General features: G+C 51.0%; 4 protein-coding genes across 4 annotated transcripts; all 4 read left to right on the top strand.

Annotated features, from left to right (window-relative positions):
* Positions 1-9: 9 nt before the first annotated feature.
* Positions 10-2,543, top strand: CDV56_107963 (thioredoxin domain-containing protein; the record flags this gene model as incomplete). The annotated part of the gene is made up of 4 exons (XM_026761582.1): positions 10-108; positions 163-280; positions 343-1,848; positions 1,900-2,543. The coding sequence occupies 4 exons, from the start codon at positions 10-12 to the stop codon at positions 2,541-2,543; spliced, it is 2,367 nt and encodes a 788-aa protein (XP_026617437.1).
* A 2,726-nt stretch (positions 2,544-5,269) lies between these two features.
* Positions 5,270-6,341, top strand: CDV56_107843 (uncharacterized protein; the record flags this gene model as incomplete). The annotated part of the gene is made up of 3 exons (XM_026761462.1): positions 5,270-5,871; positions 5,929-6,218; positions 6,274-6,341. The coding sequence occupies 3 exons, from the start codon at positions 5,270-5,272 to the stop codon at positions 6,339-6,341; spliced, it is 960 nt and encodes a 319-aa protein (XP_026617436.1).
* A 1,980-nt stretch (positions 6,342-8,321) lies between these two features.
* Positions 8,322-10,918, top strand: CDV56_107670 (choline/carnitine O-acyltransferase; the record flags this gene model as incomplete). The annotated part of the gene is made up of 4 exons (XM_026761289.1): positions 8,322-8,655; positions 8,711-8,740; positions 8,800-10,734; positions 10,794-10,918. 4 exons carry the CDS (start codon positions 8,322-8,324, stop codon positions 10,916-10,918), a joined length of 2,424 nt encoding a protein of 807 aa, XP_026617435.1.
* Positions 10,919-14,209: 3,291 nt separating this feature from the next.
* On the top strand, positions 14,210-18,814 carry CDV56_107321 (putative jumonji family transcription factor; the record flags this gene model as incomplete). Its single annotated transcript, XM_026760940.1, has 5 exons — positions 14,210-14,467; positions 14,532-14,629; positions 14,692-15,605; positions 15,670-16,723; positions 16,861-18,814. 5 exons carry the CDS (start codon positions 14,210-14,212, stop codon positions 18,812-18,814), a joined length of 4,278 nt encoding a protein of 1,425 aa, XP_026617434.1.
* Positions 18,815-19,298: the final 484 nt, after the last annotated feature.

The raw sequence follows: 19,298 nt of genomic DNA, 5'->3' as shown, positions 1-19,298 counted from the left end.
TTATGCAAGATGGCGGCAACCGCAGCCATGCATCCTCAGACACACCTGAGCAGTGCAGACCATGAGCCGAAGCTTGTTAATAGACTGCAGGATAGCAGGTCGCCTTATGTGAGACTCACCCACTGCAGACATCCGAATCGCCGTTTCTAATCGCTGCATTAGGTCAGAGCTCACATGAACAATCCGGTCGCTTGGCAATTATGGGACGCAGAGGCCATTGAATTAGCCCGGCGATACAACCGACTCATCTTTTTGAGCATCGGTTATTCCGCGTGTCACTGTTTGTTTCCCCTTGTATGCACGTTGTAGAGGGGGGTAATGCTAAGAAATAATGTGATTCAGGGTGCCATGTCATGGAAAAAGAATCTTTCATGTCACAAGAAGTAGCCTCGTTGCTGAACGAATCCTTCATTCCGATCAAAGTCGACAGAGAAGAGAGACCTGATATCGATGACGTTTATATGAATTACGTCCAAGCTACTACCGGCTCCGGCGGCTGGCCTTTGAGCGTATTTCTGACACCAAATCTTGAGCCTGTGTTTGGTGGCACCTACTGGCCTGGCCCGAACTCATCGACACTCTCCGGACAGGACACCATCGGATTCGTGGATATCCTGGAGAAACTGCGAGATGTGTGGAAGACTCAGCAGCAACGATGCCTCGATAGTGCGAAAGAGATCACGCGACAACTCAGGGAGTTCGCCGAGGAAGGAACACATTCTCAACAAGGCGATCGGCAGGCGGACGAGGATCTGGACATTGAGCTTCTGGAGGAGGCATATCAGCATTTCGCTTCGCGATTTGATGCTGTAAATGGAGGCTTTTCCCGGGCGCCCAAGTTTCCCACGCCTGCCAACTTAAGCTTCCTCCTGCGCCTGAAGACATACCCAAGCGCAGTATCAGATATTGTGGGACGAGAGGAGTGTGACAAGGCAACTGCTATGGCAGTGAGCACACTCATTAGTATGGCGCGCGGAGGAATCAGGGATCACATCGGCCATGGGTTCGGCCGATATAGCGTGACCTCGGATTGGAGTCTACCGCACTTTGAAAAGATGCTTTACGACCAGGCTCAGCTTCTGGATGTATACGTCGACGCGTTCAAACTCACACATAACCCTGAACTCTTGGGTGCCGTATATGACCTTGCCACATATCTCACCACCGCCCCAATTCAGTCGCCTATGGGCGCTTTTCACTCGTCCGAGGATGCAGACAGTCTGCCAACGCCCAACGACACGGAAAAGCGCGAAGGTGCTTTTTATGTCTGGACTCTGAAGGAACTTACGCAAGTTCTCGGCCAGCGAGATGCTGGTGTTTGTGCTCGTCATTGGGGTGTGCTTCCTGATGGTAACATTGCCCCCGAACACGATCCGCACGATGAATTCATGAACCAAAACGTGCTTTCCATCAAGGTCACTCCGAGCAAACTCGCAAGAGAGTTTGGGTTGAGCGAGGAGGAGGTCGTGAAGATCATCAAGTCGGCAAAACAGAAGCTACGTGAATACCGTGAAACGACTCGGGTGCGTCCTGATTTGGATGACAAGGTCATTGTGGCTTGGAACGGGCTTGCCATCGGCGCGCTCGCCAAATGCAGTGCCTTGTTCGAAGAGATCGAGAGCTCAAAAGCCGTGCAGTGTCGCGAGGCAGCAGCACGAGCGATCAGCTTCATCAAGGAGAATTTGTTTGAGAAGGCGACGGGTCAGCTTTGGCGTATCTACCGCGACGGTAGCAGGGGAAGCACCCCTGGCTTTGCAGACGACTACGCTTATCTCATTCACGGACTGTTGGATATGTATGAAGCTACTTATGACGACAGTCACCTACAATTCGCGGAGCAGCTGCAGAGTATGTTCCATGATCGCGGCTCATTCGGTTGAACTATACTGACTCAAGCAGAATATCTCAACGATCACTTCCTTGCCTACGTAGGCTCGACGCCAGCGGGTTACTACAGCACACCTTCCACCATGACACCGGGCATGCCGGGTCCTCTTCTTCGTCTGAAAACCGGAACAGAGTCAGCTACACCATCCGTCAATGGAGTCATCGCTCGCAACCTGCTCCGTCTTTCGGCGCTGTTAGAGGATGAAGAGTACCGTACACTGGCCCGCCAGACATGCCACTCCTTCGCCGTGGAGATCCTTCAGCATCCTTTCCTGTTCGTGGGCCTCCTTGATGTCATTGTCGGGCTGGAGACGACAACGCGGAGCGTAACGGGAGTCTTCTGCACTCCAAATATTCCTCAGAGTGTTGCTTCAGAAGGGTCTGGTGGTCTCATCAGCAAATCAGAGGCACCCATGTCTGTACGGGAATTGATTGTCAAGAAGATTCGGAGCGAGGCTGGGTCGGCGATGGTCTCGTCGGCCACGGTAACATCACTGGTCGACATCAGGCCATCACATCTTGGTGACTTTGTTGGCAACCAATCGTTCTGGCTCAGGACTCGAAACCCACTATTCAAAGAGCTCAAGCCATCGGAGCCAGCGAAGAATTATCTGATGATCTGCGAGAGCGGCAGATGCAGGATGGTTGACGTTTAAAAGTGCAGATAGAGGTCAATTTTGGATTTTGCTTTTCCTGGTCGGCTTGGTGTTTTCAAGGTTTTCCTGATACGTCTGGACTTTGGATAAATGTATGCGTCCAACTCCGTAGCTTGCTAGAAGGTGCAGCAATACTCAATCTAAAAAACATTAGCTATGTGGGCCGAGTGCTGTTCTGCCGGTGTGTCTTCTCACCTCCAGCAAAAGATGAAGATCTTCTTGACCGATTGAGTCCGGACCCGACAACTCAAGGATCGACAGTTACAGCTAAGACATGTATCATATTATCTGCTCAGCAAGCACTCATTCTGAAACGAAGCGCTTCGTTCTCGTCGCGGTCCAGGCGCATGGTCAAGGGCATCGGACCACGACCCTGCAGATAGCTAGTTTGCCCGGCGGAATCGCAATCAGATCGCATCTCAAACGCTGAGGACAGGGATGGTGGAATCTCGTTTCAGGTGAAGGGTGGTATGTGAGCTCACCGCGAGTTTGTGGGTGAGATCATTGTCGTGTGCAGGTACTTTCTAGCTGCAGGGACCTTGAACAGTTGAATCAGTTTCATTGGAAGCCTGGAGACTTCCTTGGTATATGGCATGGCATACGAGCATGGTTACATCGCGGCTTGAACTTTGCTTGGACGAAGATATACACTCAATCTCGGCGAAAGGCTTTGAGAACTCTTTTCAAACACATTTACACTTTGCAATGTCGCTTGATTAATCTAATGCTTCCTTTCGTCCTCTTAATATTGGATTATTACTAAAGGGCAAGCGACTGGTGGGACATTGCATGTCACCTCGCGCCTGCAATCTCACTTCAGTGGCAATGACGCCGAGGCGCGAAATTGGGAGCTGCCAGTGTACTCACAAGGCACAGGTACAACGGGCTTATCAGATCTGTGTCCTGTCGATGTCAAGTGTCGAGTCAAAGCGATTCTGATCGTGGTGGCTAGCCTCGCATCTCCATCTCCATCTGCTACCGCCAAGTCTCGGCAAGGAAGGGCACTTTGCAAAGTGCAGACGACAGCAATCCAGGCCCTCAACGTCCAGAAAAGAACATGGCAAAATGTTCTGGACTCTGCTTCTGCCTAATCGCTTGACTACGGGGTACATCCTCTGCAGAAAGTTGATCAGTGATGGAGCTTCAGGAATTGATGCATCGATATCGAAAATGGGCCAAATCTCCGAGGCAGCAAAGATGAAACATTAGCGCGGCGCCGTTGGCCTCGACGGGAGACGGTCAGGGTGCCAAGTTTTGGTGGTTAATCATTTTTCATTTGACCGGATATCGGTGATCAGTCAACCCCTGGCGAGTGCAGAAGGCCCGCTTGTCGATGCCGTCTGTATGGAGTATATTGCGTGTATGCGCAGTGATTGGACTGGAATGGGGAAAATGAATCCTCTTTAATTTTGAGTTATTAGTAGCATGGCGGGACTGGAAGATTATGTGGAAATTACATGAAATCTTGACCAAGAGTCAAATCAAATGAGTGTTTTCTTGCTATGGAGAGAATAACAAGGTGCTCCCCTAATTCTTTCAAGAAGTCCTGCGTAGGTATCATTTGTATCATAAGAATAAAGTTCGACTTGGCCGGAGATCGGAAGCGCAAAGGTCTCGCTAAATAAGTTGATTGGTTCAGGGCTCACGGTGCCTGAAACGGGCGGCATCGTGCAGTCTGAGAATGGTTTAGTGGTGCTCAGGGGTTTGGGAATCTCAACCGTCGAGAAATTAATTCTCCATCTAGTCTATCTATTTTGCTTGGTTTTACCCATTATTATTCTTTGAGCATGACGAGTCTTCGACAATGATGACAATGAATGAGAGGACAAGCCCATGGTTCAAGAGTACTAAGGTAAAAGAATCAAAGACATCTCTGTTGTGGCTGTCGAATACTCCATTGAGGTAGTGGAATGTTAGGTAACCAGGCCGAAACACTCCTTGGTATGTCAGGCGGCATTTATTTCCAGCAACTCGCTGTTCTGAAAGAATCTGAAAGAAGAGAAACCTCAAAGAATAATCAATCGAGTTCTGGATCTGGCTGCGACGCTCAATACTAGACACCTGGGGGTCACTTGTATCAAGTACCACCACTATCCACCCCTGAAGTTATTAGATCCTTGGAGTCCCCGCTCCAGGCCATGATAGTCCTGTCTCCCTAATGCCTCTAATAACGAATTTAATTTGCATTTGATTATTCCAGATCTCTTGGCCCCACTGATGAGGATAGAGTCTCCCCGCTAGGCTCTCTTTCTCTCTTGTTTCTTCTCTCTCTCGCGCCCCCGGTCTCCCCTTTTACGGCGGAATTCACTCAATTCACTAGCTGAAGCTGCTGGCCACTACAGCTAGACTACTACTACCAAGGCGTCCTATATTATCAGGCACTTTCTTTCCCTCTCATCCCTCCCACCACCTTCTCTCGGTCCTCACCCTTGACACTCAACTCTTCTTCTTCATCCTCCGCCTGTGGCGTACTCTTTTTCTTCACTCCTTTAGAAAAAGTGTCCTCACGGCTGTCGTTCCTTTGTTTATACCTCCGTCTACCAGACAGTACATACTCGGCGAATCTTTCCAGCATCTGCAGTCGATCTGCCTATTGACAAGCGCTCGTTCTCTCTTCACAATCTGCCTGTCGATTTACTTCCAGGAGAAGTAATTTGGTTACACAGTTGATCTGTCGGAAATATCGCTTCACACTCTCGGGAATAAAAAAAATCAGATCAGGAATCATGCGTTACTCGTGGTTGATCGGCGCTGTCTGCGCTGCAGGTGCTTTGGCCAAGCCTCTCGACAAGCGGTCTTACGTGACCGATTGGACTATCGTCACTGTCACCGAGACCATCACTCTCCCCTACCAGCCTGCCCCAACCTCGACCTACTCTCCCATCCAGGCGGTCCAGCTCACTCAGACCGTCGCTAGCGTCGATCCTGCTCCTGCTCCTGTGGAGACTGAGGCTACATCCGCCGCCCCTGTCCCTACCACTTCTACCACTGTCAGTGCCGCGCCTGCGTCTACCACTACGGCGGTTGGTATTGTGGAGGAATTGCCTGCGGCTTCCTCCTGGTCAACTGCCTGGACCTCTGCCTGGACCTCTGCTTGGACATCGGCTTGGACCTCATCGGCGGCTGAGACTGCGCAACCCACCACCCTTGCTACTTCCACCTCTACCACTGCCGCCGCTGCTAGTGCCACCAATGCTTATCAGTCCGCCGTCCTGTACAACCACAACATCCACCGTAGCAACCACTCGGTCAGCTCCATGACCTGGAACACCACCCTCGAGTCCAGCGCCTATACCCTTGCCTCGCAATGTGTCTACCAGCACAACACGTGAGTACAAAAGCCCCCCAACGAACAAATTGCGCTTGTTTGCTAACCCCCCTTTAGTGACATCGGCGGCGGTGGCTATGGTCAGAACATCGGATACGGTGTTTCTGCGGACGAGATCGGAGTCATGATCACCAACCTGATGTACAACGACGAGTTCGGCTACTACGATGGTCTCTACGGAGAGGCCAACCCTGACATGACTTACTTCGACAAGTGGGGCCATTTCTCTCAGATCGTGTGGAAGGGCTCGGTCTCCGTCGGTTGTGCTACGGTCGTTTGCGATTCCCTCGGCAACGTTGACTCGAGTCAGCCATCGCCCTTCACTGTCTGCAACTACTACCCTCCTGGTAAGTGTCGTCAATCTTTGTCCCTTGGAGTATGTCAATTCTGACGTGTACACAGGCAACTATGCGGGTGAATACGGCGACAACGTCCTTGCTCCGCTTGGACACGCCTACTACTCGGCGTAGAGCTTTGACGAACCTGCCGATTCCGTGGATTTCCTACTCTCGACTGTGATAAGAAGGTTGTCTGGCCCCGCAATGACAATCAATTTCTCCGTTTGCGTTTACGAACGAAGTGACCTTGACACCGGGCCGTGGGTGTTCAGGCTTCAAATGGGACCATCTCCAGGGAACTAAAGAGCATAAGTGGTTATTTCGTGTATGGGATAGTGTTGGATTAACCCATGTGTGGGACGTTACAATCGCAAATTGCAATCGAGAACCAGGATAACTGTCTGGAAGTTGTCAGTCATTCATGGAAAATCTCTCTTCATTTTGAACAAACCTTTCGCGCATTCACTTTTTCTTTGTTTTCTAGTCACATTCAGCTCGTTTGTCTACTGTGTTAAGGCTCTTGCTTGGTTCTCCAGGGAGATCTGCAAGTCCCCACATCCCCGGCGATGAACCAGACGACATAGACCTGAACGTGACTTGCGTCTGCTTCGGTTGTGAATATTGTCCGTTCGAGTATTCTTCTTTCCGGTACATCAGTGCCAGCAACTTGATCATTGAACTTGTCATTTTGGGTGTTCGCTGGAGTATGATCTTTCATGGAATGGCGCCTTGCTTAGAGTACGACATGACTGAAAGCGAATTGATTTCTCATCATGAAGCAATCCCTATTCTGCAGCAATCTCCCTCTTCTCCTTTCCCCTCGACCTCAGTAGGCATCTATAACCCACAGCTCATTAACTAGTAGTTGTAGTTGAAGAAACCTGCAATAGTTACCTCAGAGCGCTGAAGTAAGCAACACGTGACCCAGCAATTAAAGTTAGGTAGGACTCAGGAGCTCCCCGCAACCAGACTTGCATTGGAGTACTCCGTATGTTATCGCAAATCATGGAATACTGTGCTCACTGCTCCCTTCACCCGAAACGTCATCGGATGCGGAGCGAGACTAGCCCTCCGTCCATCTAAAGCCTAAGACTTGACTACTGCGAGCTAAGGTAGATTATCGACTGGACTCGCTACCTGGCCCTTGCTCCTTGTCAGCGCGAGTGGCCGATATCTATTCATGCTCTATTACTGCAGTGCACACTCACTATCATCTCTTCACAGCGTGTCTCGGATAAATCTTACATGGTGTCTTGATGATCACCTCGACTTATTGAATGACCTTCCTGGTGCTCACCCGGGATTTTTATGATTAGGTAGGTACTATGGCCTCTGATCAATGATCTTATCCTCCAGACGTCACACGGTCTATCCTCCACAACCCCGCCAATGTCAGCTCAAGAACTCGAGAAGTGTCAATCTGCAATTTGATCTTGACAAGCCTTCAACTTCTTTCAAACTGATTATATGGAGCATTCTGCTCATCTTCTTTTGTGCAGTTTCTGCTTCATTTGCTTTCTGAACCTGCATCTCTTGGCAACGCGAGCCACCTAACCAGTGTATACTAACCACTCGTCAAGCTTCTCCGTTCCCCCGACGCATACTACCAGCAAAGTCCTCGGACGCGGCGCGGTCCACTGTGGTTGGTGCAAGCGCTGCAGGCTATCCCTCTATCTGATTTACTGTAAGCGTCCCTTTTCCCGCTGCCTGACGCTATTTTTCCTTTCGTCCCCGATACCCCAGCCCATGCTCCACACTTCCGGCCTCCCGTCCACCGCGGGGCTTGTATACACTGGGATTGTTCTATACTCTTCTATACATATAACAGTGTAGCCTTTTCTCCTTCCTTTCTCTCATTTTGTTTTGCGTATTTTTGAACTTCGAAAGTCTCGGTACAACTACGCGATTATCCATGCCATCATATTGCTTGCAAGATTGTCATTATTTCTACCGCAGCGCCTTACGTCTTTTGTCCATTCCGACTTTTCTCGCCTGCCGCTACGCTTAGAGCTTTTTCCCTTAAAGGAGTGATTGTTGTTCTCAGCTGACGCTATGTCTTACTCGTCCATGGCAGTCCGTTACTTCACAGCTCCAAAGCCACTGGGAAACGCTATGGAAGCCCCCCGGTCTCAACCAAGCCTCGATGCTAAGATTAGGCCCTCTTCCGATCCAACATCGGCGAATGGCGGATCATCTCCGGCTCCCCAGTCCTCTAAGAAAAAGGGCTTGACATTTGCCAACCAGGACTCTTTGCCAAAATTGCCTATTCCCGACCTTGAGAACACATGCAAGAGATACCTAGATGCACTATCAGCTTTGCAAACCCCAAGAGAGCAGGAAGAAACAAAAGCTGCTGTTCAGGACTTTCTCAAGACAGATGGTCCTATTCTTCAAGAGAAGTTGAAAAATTATGCATCGTCGAAAACGAGCTACATTGAACAATTCTGTACGTCCTCACTGAAACATGTCGCATACAACAACACTAACATACGTCCACATAGGGTACGACTCTTACTTGAACTATGACAATCGTATGAACTTCTTCTTCATTCTTCATACACCAGTCGATCGCTGAACTGACCTCTCATAGCTGTTGTCCTGAACCTTAACCCGTTCTTCTTGCTGGAAGATGACCCCACCCCTGCCAGGAACAATCAGGTGACTCGGGCTGCGTCACTCGTCGTCTCTGCTCTCTCCTTTGTCCGGGCTGTCAGGCGGGAGGAGCTGCCTCCTGACACGGTCCGAGGAACACCACTATGCATGTACCAGTACTCCCGACTATTCGGAACTGCGCGTCTACCCACGGATAATGGCTGTATCATCAGCCAGGACCCGCACGCAAAACACATTGTTGTTATGTGCCGAGGCCAGTTCTACTGGTTTGATGTTCTTGATGATAACAATGACTTGATCATGAGCGAAAAGGATATCGCGGTTAATCTGCAGGTGATCATTGGCGACGCAGAACAGACCCCAATTCAGGATGCTGCAAAGGGCGCTCTTGGCGTTCTGAGCACGGAGAATCGGAAAGTATGGTCGGGTCTGAGAGATATTCTTACCAAGGACGAGGGATCCAATAACTCGGAGTGCTTAAACATTGTCGACACAGCTCTGTTTGTTCTCTGTCTGGACTACACAGAACCGGAGAATACGTCGCAGCTTTGCGCCAACATGCTCTGTGGTACGAGTGAGGTCGTCAGAGGTGTCCAGGTCGGTACCTGTACCAACCGGTGGTACGACAAACTGCAAATCATTGTGTGCAAGAACGGAAGTGCTGGTATCAACTTCGAACACACCGGTGTCGATGGCCACACGGTTCTGCGCTTCGCTAGCGACGTGTACACAGACACGATCCTTCGTTTCGCCAAGACAATCAACGGTCAGGCCCCGTCGCTCTGGACAACTGCCAGCCCTGATCCCTCAAAGCGGGACCCCCGAAGCTTTGGCAACGTCAGCACAACACCGCGAAAGCTCGAGTGGGACATGGTTCCCGAGTTGAGCATTGCCTTGCGATTTGCCGAGTCTCATCTCGCCGATCTCCTCCAGCAGCATGAATTCGCGGTTCTTGACTTCGAAGGATACGGCAAGAATTTTATCACCTCGATGGGCTTCTCTCCAGATGCCTTTGTGCAAATGGCGTTCCAAGCCGCTTATTACGGACTGTATGGTCGCGCCGAAAACACGTACGAGCCGGCAATGACCAAATTCTTCTTGCACGGGCGGACAGAAGCCATCCGAACGGTCACCAATGAATGTGTCGACTTTGTGAAGACCTTTTGGGGCGACAACCCGGCGGAGCAGAAGGTCAATGCTCTTCGCAAGGCGACTCAAAAGCACACCGCCATCACCAAGGAATGTTCCAAGGGGCAGGGTCAGGATCGCCATTTGTATGCCCTGTACTGTGTTTGGCAGCGATCTTTCGACGAGGGCAGCCCGTCAGCGGGCAATAGCGTTGAAGGCGGGTCCAACGGATACTCGAGCCCTGTCGAGAACGGATCGGCCATCGATTCTCCCAAAACGTCGTCCTCCATGTCGGAGGATGGCCTATCCTCAAACGGCTACAGCTACCGCGGTGTTCGCACACTGCCGCCCACTCCGGCCATCTTCAGTGATCCCGGCTGGGACAAAATCAACAACACGATCTTGTCAACGTCCAACTGCGGCAATCCGTGCCTGCGGCACTTCGGGTTTGGACCGACTTCCGCAGATGGATTTGGTATCGGTTATATCATCAAAGACGATTCTATCTCGATCTGTGCCTCGTCCAAGCACCGGCAGACTACCCGGTTGATGCACACACTGGAGTCGTATTTGTACGAGATTCGGAAGCTGCTCCGCGCCACCAATCGTAAGGCGACCAGCCCTCGCACAAGCAGGGCCCGCGAGATGGAGATGCTTGCCGAGCGGTTCCAAAACGATAATCGCCGGGGCCGGCCAGTCCGCGGCGACACCGGCTCGGTGCAACGGGGTACGGAGACGCCAACTACGGACAGTGGCGAGATCGAGGATGACGGCATGGGTGGATGTAAGTCTCTCGAGAAGATTTTCCTCTTTCCAGGGCATTTGCTGACAATGATTGTATAGATGGCTTCTTTGACGCGGGCATGCTGCTTCATGCTCTTAAAGGGTTAAGTGTCGACAGAGAGCGAGCCGATAAGCCTGCGAAACGTCGGTTCGTCGGAAAGAAGCTGCGGTTGAACGAGTACTGATGTTAGGCTCGTGGTTTGTGGGATATGACACTCTTTTGCACATGTTTTTGGCGGATATATGATGTTCGTTCACCTTCACTGTGAATGATGCCATGATTTGTGTATAGCTATATACCAATGATATTGAGATCTTTAGCTGTATTCTTCTCTAGACAACACTCGATGCAGCATGTCCTTCTTTCCCGAGAAAAATCAAGTCGCATCAGCCAACATCCGACAGCTGGTTCTGGTAAGGGTCATGTGGTCCAAGCATGTCTTAAACGTCCGACAGAGGACTTGCATACTACAGCTGTCACTTACATATAAGAAAGATTGTCATGCAAGGGCTGCACAGAACTTTGAAGCTCTTCTCTCTAGCTCTTCTCTCTGCAAGCAAGCTTAGGTGCAGATTTCACGGGGTATCCTCGAGTTCTCCAGCTGACCCGTTTTGCGAGCCTCAGGCAAATAAAACAATCACTTCAGTAGACATCAGGTCGTTGGCTATAATGAGCAACGCCAACTCGAAAAGCGATATGTCAATCCCGATGCACCCCCTTTCTAGGACACTACTGGTTGTATACTCAGCAGCTGGAGTGCACAAACGACCGAGTTGCCTGAGGGGCTCTATTACAAGGCCTTCTCTCTGCGAATGGAGAATGGCAGGGAGGTTCTAGTGAGAATCCCAGACCCGGATGCTGGTCACCCTTAATATGTTAGTGGCCAGTCAAGTTGCGATGCTTAATTTCGTGCGTAGGGCCTCATACTCCAAATCAGCCCTTTGTTTGGTAACTTTGGGTCTAAGCCACTTGCAGCAGCTTTGCAATGTGCTTGATATCCTAGTTTCCTGGGTTTCTCTCCTGGAGCTCTCCGTCATGACCTAACCTGGTGGGCACTGAATATATCCTCATGGAGAGGGTAAAAGGATGCCAGCCAAGTGAGGTTTAGGAGGTGATGTCTAAGGCTTAGTGGTTTGGTCTGGTGAAAAGCTTGATGGGGATTAAGCAGAAACTCACAAGGGTGAAGTATGCACTACATGGCAGCTTGTATTATAAGGGATATATCTGCAGGGCAGAAGGAATGTTGATTTGACTGAGGCTCTGAGGCTGGGCAAGAGGCTACGTTCTGTTTCATGCTGGTCCAGTGACCCAGCGGTCTTTTTGGGAAGATGGGAAGCATGAACTGGATATTGATTGAGGGGCTTATATGCTCATTTGGATTCCTGATCTCCTTGTTTTCTGTACCAGTCCAGGTCATGGATGCATTCAGAACTGGCGGTAATCCAACTACCTTCATCCTTTATATTAGTGGACAGTTGCTTCAGGACGGCCTAATCCCGCTCAAAGAACTTCTTATGGGGATATACAAGAAATGGAGCTAAATTAGAGAGTGCAGAGGTTGTATCACTGCTATGTTCCATCTCTTTCTTGAAAGAGGAAATTGACCGAAGTCAACGATGGGTAAAAGAATATGTGGATGTATATGGTGGATTCGAGGCTCTGCGAGCGAATATTGTCTGCTTGTTGCTGTCACTGCTACCTTTGACTGTTACTTTCGACCTTGCTACTTCGAAAATCAAATAGCTACATAGTTATTAAGAGTGAGGATACACTAATTAATGCTGCAGGAGAGCTCATACGATCCTGTCGGTGTTGCTTCTAGGTACCAATGGAAGACTGAATTGTGTTGACTACTGGATATGAATAGCAGCTAGAAGGGCCTATTTAGCAGAGATTAATAAGCAACATATGATTCTGCTGCAGCCATAATTGTTTCATAACCATGCCATTATTACTATTATCTTTGACATTGGTATTTACGGAACAACAGGATGATGATATTGCCAGAGATCGCCAGCCCAAAAATGAAGCCGGCTAATTCCCTATCTGTCGAATCAGATTCTATGCTGATGAGATCATGTCTATCAATAATCATCGCCAGTGCCAATTCTTTTTGCCGGTCCGCCGGTACCCGAACTACTACGCAGCCTTGTCCCTCTCATATTGATGGCTGCTATGTGCGTGTAAATCTTATCCTGAGGGTTGCTGATGCTTCTTATTAATATTGTTGCGGCGTCACGTTACTCACGTGACTCTTTTTTTTCGTTGAGCCTTGAGCACAAGCAATGCCTCGATTGTTGTATTCAGCTTGGTTCTACTCTGTAGTGACCTCTCGCAAGTACAGTAGTAACAGTTGTCGCGAGTTCACTCGTCCTTCTTCCAGGTTTTATTCTCGTAGTTGAAGATAACTTTCAGGTAAGTCAATTGATCTACTTTGAATTTTGGTACCTCGAGGCTCCGACTCCGAAGATGTGCTATGTCACCTTAGCCCTGTATTCACCATCTTTTTCAGGCCATCAGCCACTTTCCTTGCCGAGTTTGGTGCCTTAGAATCGCTTGGGTTGATTTTCAGGCGCTCAGGCTATCATCATCCTACATACTCCTAGAATCACTAGAATCCACAGCTCTCCACCCACACGCATCCCTTCCATCATTCTCTGAATATTACTGGCGTTCCCCATCTCGCAAATTCCACTTCAACTCTTCTGGATTCTGGTTCTCCAAGCGTCAGGCCATCGTGCTGCTCTGTAGCCTCTGTCCGGTGGTTCCACTATCGACCTTTTCGGACGTGACTGCTGGCATTGGCCCTTCTGCCTCTGGTTCTCTGCCCTTCCCTTCCCGCTTTCCCTGCCCTTAGCTTCCCACATCGCCTTTCCGCTAGCCCTTTAGCTGTAATCGTTGGTGAGCTAGCGCCCTCGTTGCTCATCAATCACCGTATCACTTGCTTCTTGGTCCTGCAACACGGCAAATCTCCTCACTCCAATCTCGCAGACCGGAGACTGAGAGGGGCCTTTGCTTTGCTTGCTTTTGGCCTTTCCTAATGCTGGTGATATCAATCTCATCATTATTCACTTGCTAATTTCCTATCTCTTCATCTAGCACTGCCTACCTATTATTCTTCCCTTTGTTCTCATGGTTTTCTTGTCATTGAGATAAATATACCCTTTGTTCAGGAACCAAACCTCAACACCAGCTGCTTTCACTTTTTTTCCAACCACCCCTTTACCGACCGGATTTTTCCCTTCGCTCCGAGCGACATATCGAAAAGATATCGGAAAGACGAAACTATACGATCGCAACGTTGACGATCATCCTACAACTCAGCAGAGATTGATTCTCAGCTCCCTACACTCAACGCTCTCCTCCCCGACCGCTGGGAATCCCTTTCTCGCCGTCGATCAGCGGTCGCATTTTCCGACGACGGCGCCCTTATCTCCATCGAATTCGCGTCCCGAGTTTTGACCTCTTGTTTGAGATGATGGCGGCAGCGCTTGATCAACCTCCTTTCGATTCCCTCGCCGGTAGTCGTCCGAACGATGCGGCTTCCATAACACCTCCGCACAGCGCGAACGGCAAGAAAGAGGCCCCCGACGGTGTTCCCTCCGAGCTCTCAGACCTCGAGTTGGATCCTGGTGCCTCTGCCCTCAAAATGGAGGATTCGATTGAAGGAGACGAAACCGTGATTGAGCCTGACCATTACTATGGCGGCGGCAAGATTCCTGTCTTCAAGCCGGTAAGTCTTGCGATCTCATGCAATACCCTCCTTGCAAGTCACGGGCTGACGGGGCAACCGGCAGACGATGGAACAGTTCTGTGATTTCCAGTCGTTCATCAATAAAGTTGATCATTACGGCATGCGGTCGGGTATAATCAAGGTTATTCCTCCCAAGGAATGGTAGGGATTCTGGACCCTTCTTTTGTTGTTCTAGAGTTGGGCCTGATCGTCTCTCAATCTAGGCTTGATGCTCAACCGCCCTTGGACGAAGCTGTCAAGAAAATCCGTGTGAAGAATCCGATCATGCAGGAATTTCACGGCTCTCACGGCACTTATACTCAGGCGAATATCGAACGACAACGAACATACAATCTTCCTCAGTGGAAAGGCTTGTGCGAGGAGAGCAGTCATCAGCCGCCAGCACGGCGAGGCGAGAGGCGTCGGAATCAGGAACGAGTCACACGTACCCCTGCAGCTCCCAAACTTCAGACCCCCAGGTCAAGTTCGCAAAAGCGCGGACCCGGTCGGCCACCGAAGCGAGCCAACCAGGTGAAAGTGAAAGAAGAGCCACCTGCGGATGATGTCCTTGAGAAAACGAAACCGGAAGGTCCTCCAACACCCGTATCGCCAGAGTCTAACCCTGTCGAGGCGAAGTCGGAGGAATTGAGCGATGGCGAGTCGTTACCCGCAGCCAAGCCCAAGGGCAGACAACCCAAGTCCGTAACTGCGCGAAGAAAGCACAACCAGGGCGATAACATCGACCTAGTCGATGAAGCAGCATTCAAAACTTTCGACTACCGCATCCATGATCAGGAGGAATATACGCAAGAACGTTGTGAAGAGCTCGAGACTGCCTATTGGAAATCGCTCATGTTCAACAACCCGTTATACGGAGCGGATATGCCCGGCTCTCTGTTCGACGACAGCACTACATCGTGGAACGTCGCCAAGTTACCCAACTTGCTGGATGTCATTGGACAAAAAGTTCCTGGCGTCAACACTGCCTACCTGTATCTGGGAATGTGGAAGGCTACTTTCGCGTGGCATCTGGAGGACGTGGATCTATACAGCATCAACTACATTCACTTTGGTGCTCCGAAACAATGGTATAGTATTTCGCAAGAAGACGCTCCTCGCTTTGAACAGGTAATGAAGAGTAAGTGGGCACCGGTCCAGTCTGATTCTACGCAGTAGCGATACTGACCCATTCTCCTTACAAGGCATCTGGCCCAGCGATGCAAAATCCTGCGACCAGTTTCTTCGCCACAAGACCTACCTTGTCTCGCCGAGTCTCTTGAAGTCTCAGTACGGTATCACTGTGAACAAATTGGTTCATTACGAGGGCGAGTTCGTCATAACCTATCCGTATGGCTACCATTCTGGTTTCAATCTGGGCTACAACTGTGCCGAGTCGGTCAATTTCGCGACAGAGAAATGGCTGGACTACGGTCGCGTGGCCAAGAAATGCAACTGTGAAGCGGACAGTGTCTGGATCGACGTCGACGAAATCGAGCGGAAGCTGCGTGGGGAGGCGACTCCCGAATACTATGATGACTTTGACAGTGACATGGACCAGATGGAAGGTGCTTCCGATCTCTTGACTCCGCCGCGCAGCGTACCTGAGAAGACGTCAACCCGTGGTCGGAAACGAAAGCATCCCGGTGAAACGACTAAAGCGAAGCGTATGAGAGTCAATGTTGAGATCCCTCGAAAGGCACCCTGTCTGCTGTGTCCCAACGACCTGGACTATGAAGACCTTCTTCCGACCGAAGACGGGAAGTCTCATGCCCACCGGCGATGTGCCCTGTACACCGAAGAGACCAGTATCCTTCGCGATGAGTCCGGCAAGGAAGTGGTGTGTGATATTGATCACATTCCCAAGGCTCGAATGGGACTCAAATGTCTCTTCTGCCGCGAGGTCCGCGGTGCCTGCTTCCAATGCAACTTCGGCAAGTGTACACGATCCTACCATGCGACATGTGCTCTACTGGCCGGCGTCCAAGTCGAACACGGCGCCATTGCTGTGATTGCCGATGACGGCAATCAGTACTCAGTTCCCAGTGTCGACCTCAAGTGCAAATACCATCGCCAAAAGAGGCCAACTTGGATGACCAAAGACGCAGCCGACTATGATCGTAAGCTCAATGCCACTGCCCAGCGGCTGGTAGCAGGAGATCTCGTGCAATTCCAGGCAGACAAGGAGATCAACGGTGCAGTAGTACTACAAAATCGACCGGAGGAGCGAACTCTGTTGGTGAAGATTCTTCCACGAGGGTAGGTTTGCTCCAACAGTCCTTGTTTTTGTGAATTGTTTTGAAATTTCCCCATTGGAAATATTTACAGACTTTGTGGCTGACGAAATCCTTCTCTCTTCGTCGATTATTCAGAGACGTAATTGAGCTGCCATACAGATGGCTGCTCATTGTACGCAAGAGTAATTTCGCACCTCTAGTCCCAGGCACAAAGCCATTGCCAGCACACTTGGCTCGCAAGCCCGATGCTCGGAGGGAATTGGAATCGGCGGTGCCGGTGGCAGGAAATCCGTTTGGCGACGGGCGATCGCCGTATCAGTGGGCTGAGTTCGAGACGGTGGACGTAACTAAACACGTCTCTGCCCCACCGCCATTGCATGTCGACCTAGACAAGGGCGAGCACATCTGGTATTACTTGGGGCAATCATCGACCGAATGTAGGGCTCAATATACACACAACCCTAGCGTGTCCGTCCACAACCCGCGCTCGAATTTCCTGGACAGCGTCAAGTCTCTTGGCGGTGTGGTGACTCGGCTCCCCTCTTACCCCCACCATTTCCCTCAATATGCGTCTGCGTCTGCGTCTGCTGCTTCCGCTGCCGTCGTTGCCCCTCCTCCTCACCACCACCTCCTTTCTCCTGCTGCTGCCGCTGCCGCCGCCGCCGCCAGTGCTGCTGCTGCCAACCGCCCTTCCCTGCTGCAGCGACCTCTTGCCCCTCCTCCTCGTCCTGCTGCCCCTCGCTCCTCCTCCTCCTCCTCCACTGTTGCTTCTGCTGCTGCTGCTTCTGCGATGCCGTCAGCCTATCGAACCTTGCCAACTCAGTCCGCTCGCCATGCTCCGTACCCGCAAGTCATCAAATCGCATCATCACCACCACCACCAACTTCAACAGCAGCAACATCCCTTCTACCATCCTCCGCAACCCCTCCAAACTCAGCAGCAGCAGCAGAACAACAGCACCAACAACTCCAACACCAACACCAACACTGGTCTCCCCGCCAATACCTTCGCCAATGTTCGTGAGCTCATTGCTCGCCGTCGCCTGGCCCAAATTACCGACCATGCCAATGTTTTCGCCGGGTATACCATCGTCAGTCCTGAGCTGGTAGTTGAGACGCTGCTGGGTCCCATGGGCTCGGTTCCCCCGCCCAATGGCCTCGAGAAACTCGAACTTGCCATGGCCCAGCAGCGTGTACAACCTCGGGCCCCTGATGGGACCTTGCTACCATTGCAACCGCTGAACATGCGGTCGGAGGAAGTCACCAGACTTTTACAGATGCTCCGGTTTTCGCTTGTCAGTCACCGCGAGCGGTTGGATGTGCTGCAGAAGAGGGAGTCGGAGAATATCAAGCAGGAGGCTACCGCCAGGAGCAGCGCTGCCTCGGCCAAACTGGCTGGCAAGTATGCTTACCTTGACCAACAGCGTGCTCAGGCTCCGACCGTCTACCAGTCTCCCTACGATATGCCATCCGGGTTCACCGAGTACGCCAAGAAGACTTACGAACTTACACCCTGTGCGCCAGAGCTGCCCAAGCCTTCCCTGGCAAACGACTACTTTGCAAGTCTGTCGACCGAAGACCAAGAGAAGATCCTCAAGACTTGTGGCAGCTTCGTGCAGCGGGCTATCGAGCGTTCGGCCCCCCACAGCCGCCAAAATTCGGCTTCGAACCTTCGACTTGCATCGGCTCTGGCTCAACAAACGGAGAATCCGACCATCGACATCACCACGGTTGAGGATCTGCCCTTGTCCGGTCTTGACCTACCCCTCCACGCAGACTCTCCGTGCTCCAGTTTCAGTCGGTCGCATCTGAGGTTCCAGTCGCCCAATGACTTCACCAGTCACGGGCCCGAAGCTCACCACGATCACCATGACCTTTTCGGTGATCAACAGGCCAACACTCGGTTCTGGCAGCATGGTCCGTGGGCAGCCGGCGATGGTAACACCCCAAATGAGGAGAACCGACCGTTCTTCGGACCTCACGAGCGACTCAAGCACGATTATGCCTCGTCTGACATATCGCTGGGCCGGGGCCCTGGCTCTCTTCACTCGGTCGACATGGCCGGGTTTGGCTTAGATGGCACCGATGACATCTGCGCGGAGCTCAGCCCGTGATGAAAGGTGCTTGCGCGATAGAAATGCTCTCTGTACATGCGTGCCGCTTATGAGCTACATCATCTCATGTAACGATTTATCTGGATTGACGACTGCATGATTGGGCGTTTTTAAAGTCTTTTTCTCTTTTCGTTATGCGACTTTTTACTTCGACATTTCCGATGTTTTCGATTCATCCCCTCCTCGTCCTTGTCCATTCACAACGGAGTTGACGCTAGCTGGCTGGTTGCGACTCATCTTGAGGCCTTGCACTTGGAAGGCCTTGCTTGTGGTTTGAAAGTGAAGGCGTCCTTGTTTATGGATTAAAGGAAGAGCGAGGCGGCAATGAGTGGGCAGAGACCAAACAAGTGGAAGTCAGATGGAAAAAGCAACTTGGCACTGTGCCCTCTCGTCTCAGTAATGAGACTGGCACACCTATCGCGTGGCTTCTGGTGGTCGTCGCAGGTTGCCTGCACTACGCCACTGACCTTCACACTTGGATCCT

Source organism: Aspergillus thermomutatus, assembly GCF_002237265.1.
Source record: "Aspergillus thermomutatus strain HMR AF 39 chromosome Unknown NODE_23, whole genome shotgun sequence".
NCBI classification, from domain to species: Eukaryota; Fungi; Ascomycota; class Eurotiomycetes; order Eurotiales; family Aspergillaceae; genus Aspergillus; species Aspergillus thermomutatus.
Note: the sequence above shows the minus strand (reverse complement) of the source record. Positions and strands in the feature narration are given on the sequence as shown.